Here is a 10768-nt window from a genome sequence, read left to right on the forward strand (position 1 = left end):
ACAATTCAATTCCGTTTCTCATTGTTTTAAATCCTCAAAAATATTGGAATTTATTGTATCTCCCCCTGTGAATATCAGACTAAAGTTTAGCTGTACAAAAACTACTGTGTTTACTCATAAAGGATCTTCACAGATTAGAGCAGACCCTGTTTCTTCTCCATCATCACTGGGTGACTGAAGAATATTTCTGTCTCTTGTCACTGAAATTGTCATCTGGCTGTAGAAAATGACTGTTCATGCTTTGTATTTCTTTGAGTTTATTCTGACTGATCGGGCAGCAGTTTTGATGTCAAACCTACTTGAATATAGAGTCATCTGCTGCCAGCTCGGTGTCATCCAGCTGAAGGGTCAGCTCTGACATAGCACTGCCAGCTGCCTGGATCTCGCACAACAAAGTAATTACTCATGTCACACTGAATGACTCGCATCAATGGGTACAATCTTTTAATTTTCATCAAGTCTGGCAAAAGTCCACTGTGCACATGCTCCAATAAACTCATCGTTGAGGAAAACCTGTGATGAAGAGCACTTGAGTTTCTTAAGTTTCTACAGATTTGCCTCTCCAGTTTGGAATAGACCCACTCCAGGAAACTGACTTGCTCTAGCTGGTTGAAAAGGTTGATTTGCTGTCATGGATGCTGCTGAATGCTCCTTCATAGGAAAGCAGACACGCTGACACTATCAGCCACCTCCACTATTTCCGCAGCCAAAGCCACAGTTTCCCTTATCCACTATTCTTCCAACTTCCACTCTGCCAGATCCCTGGGACAAAACAGTCATCGGCTACCACGGCGAGAAGACCCAGAGACTCCCACAGAGGCTCCGGAGCCAAAGCCCGCCACCCTGCAACTGAAGACGCAGCTGTGGCTCATGGGTGTGATCACTATTGCAGGTCTAGTATCTTCAAGTGCTGTGCAAACAAACTGCAGTCTGTGTCTTAGTTTTCGAAAATATAATAAACACCATGTCATAGATCATAGTAAAGAAACTACGTTGTAAAAAAACAGATCCTCTTGAAACCATATACCACCAATACTAATAAATAATATGCTACCAATACCAGATGAATCCCCAATAGTAGATGATTTTTTTTTTTAAAGGAGGTTTCAAGAGAATCTATTTGCATAGATCCTGTGACTTTATTTATTGAGTACAGTTGTAATGAGGGAACCAGATGTGGCTGTGGCTTGTGTTTAATTCACTTGTCTGAGTATGTGATTGTTTGACCCTGAGGAACGTCTGCGATGTTAGTTTTGTTTCTATCATGCAGCCACTTTAAGAGTCATTAGTCATTGTAGTTTTTGTTTTTTTGGAACATCACAATCTCAAAGTGAAAAGCAAACGATGTTTAGCGTCAGTTTTACTTTTACTCTACTTACTTTTAACTGGTGCTTTTGCCGTGTACAGCAAACTTGGTGGTACTAATTTCATAAGTATTCCTGACTTTTTGTTCCCAGATCATCCCAGATCAACAGATTTTACATAACAAAATATATCTGAAGGACTGCAGACATGCTCCCTGGTCCATTTCAGAGAGCACTTACAGCCCCGTAGCATTAAGTCAACCCACTTGAGTGTCAGCACAGATCATTGAAACTGAGGCCCATAGGATTGTGTTCATGGCAGCTGATTTATATACAGTACAAGTTGGGGCATCTCAAAATGTTATGTAACTGTGTGGTGGCACAGCTGAAGGGCTGGAGAATAACCTATTGGCCTCATATACTGCTTTGAAGGATTCCCAGTGATACAGCACAGCACTGTCGCACAGTCCAGAGGATATCTGGCACATGCAAGCACGCCAAGTTTGAATTTTGCAGTAACTTATATTTCTTGCTGACATATACATACACAATATATGGATTTTTTTAAAAATGTTTTTAGAAAAGAAAAAGATTTTCTTGTAAAATACCGACCTCATTATCGCTCTGATACAGTTAGCTGGTATTTTTCAAGGATGGATAGTATAGATGTGAACACTACAGACCCTAGTTAAGTTTTAATTATCAGCTTTGTTGACTCGGCATCCTCTTTCTATCTATAGATGATATGTATTAAATATGCTGCTTATGTGTATACACAGATAAACAGCAGGTCATCTGTTACTGTAAACTAGGGGTTTGCGATGATACCACTGTTCCCTGGGAAACACTAACATTTTGTCTGTGATTTTGAGCTGTCTTTTTACACATTTAACTTTTTTCAAGATGACAGTCAGGTTGGTAAATGCTGGTATGAAAACCTGCTACTGAGTGATAAAGCAATTTGTCACAAAAAAACCACTAGAGGGCAAAGTTTCCTGACTGAAAATATGTTTTAAACATATATATCATGAGCTTGGATATTTGACATGTGTACTCAACACACGCACATATTGTTTTGTGAAACAATTGATGTAATGTGACTAATAGAACATGATTAATATTGTTTTCACAACCACATCTTGCACAATGGCATCACAAAGGGTTTCTGGTGTGCTGTAATAATGAGGAGTAACACAGAGTTGGATGAGATCAGAAGGGGGTGGGGAAGAGGATGACCCGACATCTAGAGAGGAAGAAGGTCAGCTAACACACTTTCCCACCCAGCCCTGCCAGACACACATTCACACAAACACAGGCCCACCCTGCAGTGTTGTGTGTGCCAGATGAGGGTGTGATACATGACTGCTGTCACTGCTTCCTTCACTACACCAGCACTCGCGCAGCATAGCAACTGCACCATAATATACCACTCACTGAAGATACAGTGAAACATTACCTGAGGCACAAAGCAATGCCATCTGTACAGCACTCAAGGGAAATGAGTGTTTAATTGAATACTTACAAAGGTTAAAGGGTGCTTTAGCCAGAATTTTAAAAACAATCTGCTTCTGGGTAAAAAATAAGCGACAGCCAACAATCCAAACTTATGTTCAATTGTATAAAATATATTTTTCAAAAGTATATCAAATTGTATACAGTACATGGTGTGAGAGCAGGAAGGATGTATTCTCTCAGACAGTAAGTCCACTAAGTCCTGACAATAGCAGAAATTAAACTCAGTATATAAATAAACATTTTGTTCCAGTTCTGAAAGCCCTTACAATGGCTTTATCGTCATTCAAAACAAAAAAAAACAAATATATATATATATATATATATATAACACATTGTCATGATTCAGGCGAAAGATAATACTTTTTCTTCCTGTCGTCACTCAGTGTTTATCACTAAGCTGCTCAGACAAGTTAAATATCTTTTGTCTGGACTGTTTGGAGATATTAGATAAAGTTCACCTTAATTAGCTCACCATATGGTTATGAGGATTGTCAGTGTTTGGACAGAGGAAAGTGCTGAAGGATTTCATACTAGGAAATAGGAAAGAGAGCTCCTTTTCTGGGCGTACCCGCTCATTGTATCCCATCTGTAACCTCTGACCCCCAAACCTTCCATACACTTTGACTCACATAACCAGGTCCATGCTTCGGACTATAGTCATTGTTCTGTCCTCCCTACGAACATATAGATAATCCTTTTCATAGCTCTTAATCCAATTCAAACTGAAATTCATCAAACAGTTTAGGTAGCATATGTCCCCTGCATACATATATTTTCTAATAGAAGCTAAAAACAGAGTTAAGTTCAGTGATGAAAAAAAAAATTACCTTGTCTTTTATCAATACAACTGGTGTCCCACATAATGAGGAGTGTCAACACAAATATATTTTGCCTTCAACTTAGCAAGCTCCAGAGCTTTTGTCATCATAACCTTGAATACTGGGTTCTTCAATATAATCAATATCAAGCTCTGTTTTCTGAATATTGTGTGCAAATTGGATGTGACCAATACGATCAGTGTCGGATCTCAAGTCGGTGGTTGAAAACAAAACTTTTGTCACAATCATTTCTTTAAAAGCATTAATGAGATACAGTATGGTACAAGGATTTATAATAAGAGATTTTATCACAGTAAGTCTTTGTTAACACCAAGGACTTTGTTATTGAACAGCTGCAATAATTGTGATGCGACTAATTATGTCATTCACGCTGAATCAGTGTTGTGTCTGGTTAGGTTTCCTCAATGGCTGATATTTTAGAGTTCGTCCATGTTGTGAAGCGTAGGTAAACTTAGCATGAAGATTCAGTGCTCTGCAAAGTCTCTGGTGAGATGAAAATGCAGCAGAGGTCTACGTGTAAACAAGCTGCGGTCCTCAGGTAAGGAGAGATGGGGAAGCATAGGTCAAAAACTTGATGGTGATCATGATCAGAGCAGAGATTCCAGATTATCAGGAGCTGCCATCCCCATTCTTTGTTTTGAACACCACGAGGCTAACCATGGCAGGGATCAGACAGATGGGAGTTATCACCAGGGCAAAGACAATGACTGGTGGTGGGTCACTTAGCTCCTCTGTAGGACAATCCATGAAAAACTTGGAGTGAATGTCCACAAAGGTCTTCTCCACCAGAGGGTTGGGCCATGGGATCAGGAGACAGTCAGATATCTCTTCTGTGCAAAGGCTGAAGTTACTATAGAAACTGCAGTGTGGAGACAGGGAGATTGAGAAAGACAATTCAGAAATTGGCAAATATTTAACAACACTTTTTAATGTTAAAGATATTAACCTGTAAATATAGAACTAAGCACATTCTACTTACCTGCTCACATTACCCCAAATGCACCAGTCAGTGCTGTTTAGTGATGTCATTGCGTTCTCAAATTTGAGGAAACATAGATGTGCAAATAATGTCCTAAGACAATCCATTGTTGGTCCTTTATAATACTGTTGACAGATGTTACAATATTCCCTACAGTTAGAACCATTCCCGCAACCTGCATGAAATGAAGAGGAGAAGAGAAAGGGGGAAAGAGTCAAAAAAATGAGAGAGACAGATTATAAAATGACAATAAAGACGTGTTGGACATCTGCATTGAATAAAGAACTCTTTGTTCACAGAATTATATATATGTTGTATGGTTACATATGGTTATAAGGTTATGTCACATACCTAAAGACAAGCCAGGGTCTCCATGAGTGGCATCTAAAATGGAGAAAAATAATATGTTTAGATTTAAAAAAAAAAAAAAATTACATCAAACAGTAATGTAGACTATTGGCACTGCCAGTCAACACAAAGCTTTTTAAAAATTTGCTAGGTAACACCTTGTAGTTCAGATCAATAAAAAAAAGACATGCATCCTAGCAAATTTCAATGCAAAGAATGTTTTTGTCTATTGTAGCTCATGAGTTCCCCTCACAGTACTGAGGAAGGCATTTGCAGCTGTAGAAGGGAGACCACACACTCACCGGAGAGAAAGGAGAGGAATACCCCAATGAAACCAAGTACTCCCTTCATGTCAGAAAAAATGAATAAAGGTGCCTTTTCCCCAACTGCGGACCATGTATAATAAACCTAAACTTCTTAAACTGTGTACAGCGAGGCATAACAGGAAACCCGACAGGATGGAAGAGACGCAGTGTAACCTTCGGTTACCAGATGTCCAAACAGTGTTACCCGCGGTTACCAGATGTTCTTCGAAGATCTGTCTGACGGCCCTGCGCCTTGGCAGCAGCTCTTCCCCTCTCCAACACACGTTTCTTTAGGATTTTCTTCCTTTTTTAAAGGGGTGGAGGCAACAAAGATTGTCCTCTCCATTCTCCCAAATAAAAGGGAGCACACCCAAGCTGGGCTGGACTCACATCTGAAAACCCTTTACTCTTTAACTCTTGTTCTGCTTTTTAGTCTCAGTTTCTCACAGTCGAAGGCCTGGCCAGCTCACAGCATGTGATTTATTTGCCTTTTGGGCTGCCTCTGCCAAATAGGAAACATAAGTAAACATTTAGGGCTTAGCGTTTTGGGGTGGATGTAATCATGACTCTGCAGGGTGTGTGGAGCAGACAGCCATGCTTTCATATTTAGGTTAATTTGACCAAACCTGGGAGAATTTGTTAGTCAGTGCTGATCAGCTGTTTAATATCTTGATAGTAAAGCAAAACTTTCCCATACTCCCACTGCAAGTGTGGGAAACTTTTTGCTTTTTATGTCATGGGGTGCTCATGAGTGTGCTACATCTGTAAGGTTGTTTCTCACTGTCAGCAGTGTGAGAAAGGTGGTCTCATTGACTGAAAGGAAACAAAATGTATGGTTAATGTTTTCTCACAACTAACTTGTTAATTTATGTCACTGAATCCACATGTTGGGCCTCTCACAACATCTGTTTGCTGAGCAGCATTTTGATTTAGTAATGACATCAGGAAATGTGTCTTTTCAGCAGAGGAGGAGTTCAGAGTTGGGGGGAGTTGGCAGGGGAAGGAGGGGGGACAGTCAGGGGAAAGAAAAAAAAGGAAGGCACAGGATGAGGAACAGTGAAAGGGGCGCTGCTCCAAAGTTCCAGTTGTTTCACAACTCGGAGTTCATGCGTTGATCACAGACGTTGCATGGGGTGAATGACGAACAAATTCAGGAAGTTGAGCCAGGGGGGGGACGCTCATAATAAGGTTTCAGTTAACCTTCAACCTCAAACCATTATGGGCCTTGTGTCTACTGCTGTTGACCCCTTACTGGTAGAGACCTCCCCAGGAGTTTGTCTTGGATTCTCGTGATAATACACACAAGGAGATCTTGGCAGAAACCAGGATCTCTGAGCTCTGCTTTCTGTGTTTGTCAGTTCCAGGCCAAGCAAATGAGTTTAAGGAACTGATCCAAAACAATCCCCCAGCGGACACAAATATTTAATCACAATATAATTATAAAACATATTAAATGCTAATAGCATTAATGTACGTCAGGTCAATGATTAAAGTAGGAATTAATCAGAACCTGACCATTCACAGTCAGGGAGACACAGAAGAATAATTAAGGGTCTTTAAAATTGTGTAATAGAGGAAAGGCTAAACTGTAAACTTACTGTTCGTCATCTCTGTTGATTGATACGCTGTAGAGAAAGGATATCAGGTTAGTAAAAGTATTTCCACTTATGTATGAGATATTTTTTTCTTCATATTTGGAACAACTAAAAATACACATACCTACTGTTGTGGTTGTTTGCGCGGCTAAATTTTCATTTTCATCAACCAGGCAAACCACTGTTGTGTGCCCTGCTATAAGAGAAATAAATTGAATATTAGAATTAAAGTAAAAAATGCTCAAACTGGAAACAAGAACTATACTGAATTATGACAGATAATCCTTATAGTCAAACATCAGAACTTGTAGAAGTAGAGGGGGTAAAGGAAATAACAAAGAGTAACCTGCATCCTCCCTTTGTCTGCCACTGCTATGAGGAAATCTTAATATATTCAACTGAAGGACATTTAAACATGTGTATAATAACTCCCCTCTCACAAGAATATAAGATCTTATTCAATTAAAAAAAGGAGCTAATTATAACTACAGCATTCATTGTAAAAATAAATGATATCAACCAACTAAATCAACATTTTTAAAAACAAATTTGTTGTCTCAGCTTGATCAGAATTACTCTATGACCCTTAAACCAAACTGTCTAAGTGTAAAACTCAATCATGAGACTAGCTAAGCTCCTTTCTAAAAGCCACTCAATCACTGAAAGCTCCTAAGCATTCCTCTTGAGAGGTGAGATAGAGGGCAAGCAGTTATAAGACGTTATATCATAAGAGTAAAGAAACGGACATTGTAAATCCTCTACTTACCCCAGATGAGCAGAGTCACAAAACATCCAGAAAACATAAGTGAGAAACTGGTGGCTGTCATTTTGCTTGACAATGCTCTGTCCGTCTTCCCTGGTGAGTAGGGATTACATATCTCAACCTTTTTGCAGGAAGGCTCTATAAAACAACAGGAAACCCTCATTTCCTAGGATGGGCGTATTCCCACAACGGGACAGAGAGCCTCTGATAAGATTAGAACTACTGTGGTCTACCGGTACACATCTATTTCTATCATCCCACCCTCTGTTTTCAAATAGAAAGGAGTTGGGGGGAGACCCATCTCTTTCTCTTTCTCTCTCTCTCTCTCTCTCTCTCCCTTTGCCTTTGATTGGTGCTTTTTATCATCACAAGCAATACACACTGCAATGGTTTCTTAAAATCCTGGCTGAACTGAAATGATTCATGTTGCTATTTTGATATGTGAAAACTTCTTCTTTTTTTTTTTATGTTTTGCATGTTTTGCTTGAATGGCAGCTTGGAACAGTAATTTTTGTGCTGCTTAAATGTTACAACCAGTAGCTGTGAAGCCAACTCACAGCATGAAAGACATACATGCCTGTCAGTAGCGATCCAAAAGTATGTTACTACTACGCTTTTAACACTCAAAATATATTATTTTGATGTATATTTTTTATCAGTCATCACTGGGGACTACATTTTCCAGATTATGTGTTGCTATGTCTGTTGCTATGGAGCATGAGATTTACTGTACAAGTATATCACTGGTGGTGAGTAAGGAATGCTTTTTGTATCAGTGCTGTGTTAAATCGTACCATCACTGGTGATAACAGGCACCTCCCTCCCATCACCTCTGGATTTAACGTCACACCGAGCTTCTGTGGTGAAGAGAGGCAGCAGCAGGGATCTCCAGTATGAAACTGATGCACTCATCAACGTCACTGAAGGACGAGTGCACTTTCTCAGCTGCTGAGCTTGGGACGGGGCCAGGTATCTCGAGGCCAAAATTGCTTCCACATTTCATTTTCAGATTGGTTAGGCCGCTCTTTTTCATGTAATGGAATTTTTTAAAACCCCACAAATAGAAACTTAAATACATCTGCATCAAACTTACAGCGGAAGTGAAGTTAAACAGCTGAGTGCATTTGCCTGCAAGGAAAGAGAAATATTTCAAGTGTCCTGTTGAGAGAAAGAAGAATAAGTGGAAGTTTACTTGGCTCATCTCTCTTCCATGTGAATCAATGCTTCACGCATCATAGTCAGATAATATTTTAAATGACTTAAAAAGTAGCTGTTTCATTAGCTACTTTGTGCATCTTTTCATCTCTAAGCCTTTTGTCACAGATCATAAATGCTGCAACATATTTGAAGATATGAATCCCAGTAGCAGGTGCCAAGACCAACACGCACAGTTTACATTATACAGATCTAAAAACTTCCTGCTGAAAGGGCTTATCTTCCTGTGTGTGTTTGCTTTTGTTTGACAGTTCAGTATCAACATGGCACGGGCTATTTCAAATCCCACTGTAGACTCGCCAAACATGCTGTATCGTCTGAGATAGGCTACTTTTGCTCATTGAATGCATAATTAGTGACCAGGAATGCACAGCATAAAACAGCAAAAGCGGTGAGAAGAAAGGATTAGCAACAACACGATGATCAGAGAGAAACATACTGAGTCAGTTATACCGGTATAGCATGATATCAGGACAAATCATGGCCGAGCCTGGTTCCTTTATTCGAATTAGACATACAAATGTGTGAGTGTGTGTGCATGTTGGGGCATGTGCTCCATCACACTGTAGGATGAAAAGTAGCTGAACAGTGCCATCTTGTGTTTCTTTTTATCCATAATAGTTTTGTGTAAAGTTCACCCTAACCTAGACAATGACCTCATTGAAAATTATGAATGGATAATAAGGTCTTAATTGTTAGATATGGCACAAGGTCACATATTACATGTTACAGTATTGCCTACATTTATCAATAAACTAGTTATTTGACCAGACCTGATACACTCACAACATGAAACCTACAAGCGTATAAACAAATAAATAAATGAAGCGAGCCATGGTTTTGGATCTTTAAAGTGTTACATCCTAGTCCACTTGGATGTTAAATATAAATAGAGGATAAAAAAAATAAAGCTCAACATACTAAATACAAAATTAAACACATTTTTGAATCACATTCCCTGTTTCTAGGCCTATTTGTCTAACCCGTAACCCATTGTAGATGTTGCATCTCTTTTGTTTACTGTCATGGAGACAGATGGGACACTATTTACAGTCCTGAGAAATGACACTAATTCTGTATAAGCCCAACATTGTCTTCCTGCTTTAGCTTTTAGCACAAGTCCTGAGAAAATGTTTGCTTTTTCTCTTTGAGGTGAAACTAAATATCAAATGTTTTCTTGAAAAATATTCTGAGTTTTAATGTCTGTTGTCTGTTAGAGACGCTAACAAAAAATGTTTTGTTATAACCTCTATTGTGAAGAGTGAAAACAGGCATGTTTGTCAAAGCAGCCATGTGCATTTTGAGTATTTATAGACTATTTATAATACACATTTTGAGGAATGTCTGTTGATTCCTAAACTAGAAAAAAAAAACAAAAAAAAAACAAGTAGCCTAGTCTTGTTTTTCCACACTGTCGCTTTAAATATATGTAAAATGTGATGCTGTGAATGAAATGTTCCTCTGTTAAATTAAACTGTTAAAAGTTATATGAGGTTTAGAAATACCTTTAAAGTACTTTGCTTACTTTACTTACAAGAATATTAACTTCATTTGGATGACAGAAATCAACTAGTAGGTGTGGATTATAAATTGTAACTTAGAAATTGGTATTTGATATGGGTATATATATATATATATATATATATATACCCACATATATACACATATATACACATTATTGGCTGATAATAGGCCTGTGTGTTTTTATTTTAGGCTATAGTGTAGGTTAATTAGTAAATTAGCTAACAAGTAGTGGCCACATTAGCACTTGTAAGTGAGGTCAAATCAGGTTAGAGCAGAGAATCATGTGTTTATTAATCTGATGCATCATCAGGATACATGTGGTTCACCCCTTCCCCCTCCAAAAAGGATGTGACGTTTTTGAAAAGTCCCCATAAAAATGTT

At 38.7% G+C, this 10768-nt stretch overlaps 1 protein-coding gene across 3 annotated transcripts; it reads right to left on the reverse strand.

Moving 5' to 3' along the window:
* Positions 1–2908: 2908 nt before the first annotated feature.
* On the reverse strand, positions 2909–7860 carry ramp2 (receptor (G protein-coupled) activity modifying protein 2). 3 transcript variants are annotated; one of them, XM_067616424.1, is made up of 6 exons: positions 7652–7860; positions 7010–7078; positions 6889–6915; positions 4989–5021; positions 4638–4812; positions 2909–4517 (listed from the first exon to the last, which is right to left on the reverse strand). In XM_067616424.1, the coding sequence occupies exons 1-6, from the start codon at positions 7809–7811 to the stop codon at positions 4268–4270; spliced, it is 714 nt and encodes a 237-aa protein (XP_067472525.1). In that variant the 5' UTR covers positions 7812–7860; the 3' UTR covers positions 2909–4267. The 3 variants fall into 3 exon arrangements, with proteins under 3 accessions (XP_067472525.1, XP_067472524.1, XP_067472526.1); XM_067616423.1 differs by having other exon boundaries at positions 7010–7081; positions 7652–7854; XM_067616425.1 differs by lacking the exons at positions 6889–6915; positions 7010–7078; positions 7652–7860 and adding an exon at positions 5288–6853.
* Positions 7861–10768: the final 2908 nt, after the last annotated feature.

Source organism: Thunnus thynnus, chromosome 17 (assembly GCF_963924715.1).
Source record: "Thunnus thynnus chromosome 17, fThuThy2.1, whole genome shotgun sequence".
Taxonomy (NCBI): domain Eukaryota; kingdom Metazoa; phylum Chordata; class Actinopteri; order Scombriformes; family Scombridae; genus Thunnus; species Thunnus thynnus.

Excerpts from the sequence above, each read along its gene's own strand:
- ramp2 (XM_067616423.1), bottom strand. The coding sequence starts at position 7,811 with ATGAGGGTTTCCTGTTGTTTTATAGAGCCTTCCTGCAAAAAGGTTGAG. Across the intron at positions 7,082-7,651 it reads TGTGACTCTGCTCATCTGGG|CAGGGCACACAACAGTGGTT; the intron begins GTAAGTAGAGGA and ends TTTCTCTTATAG. Across the intron at positions 4,813-4,988 it reads AGACCCTGGCTTGTCTTTAG|GTTGCGGGAATGGTTCTAAC; the intron begins GTATGTGACATA and ends CATTTCATGCAG.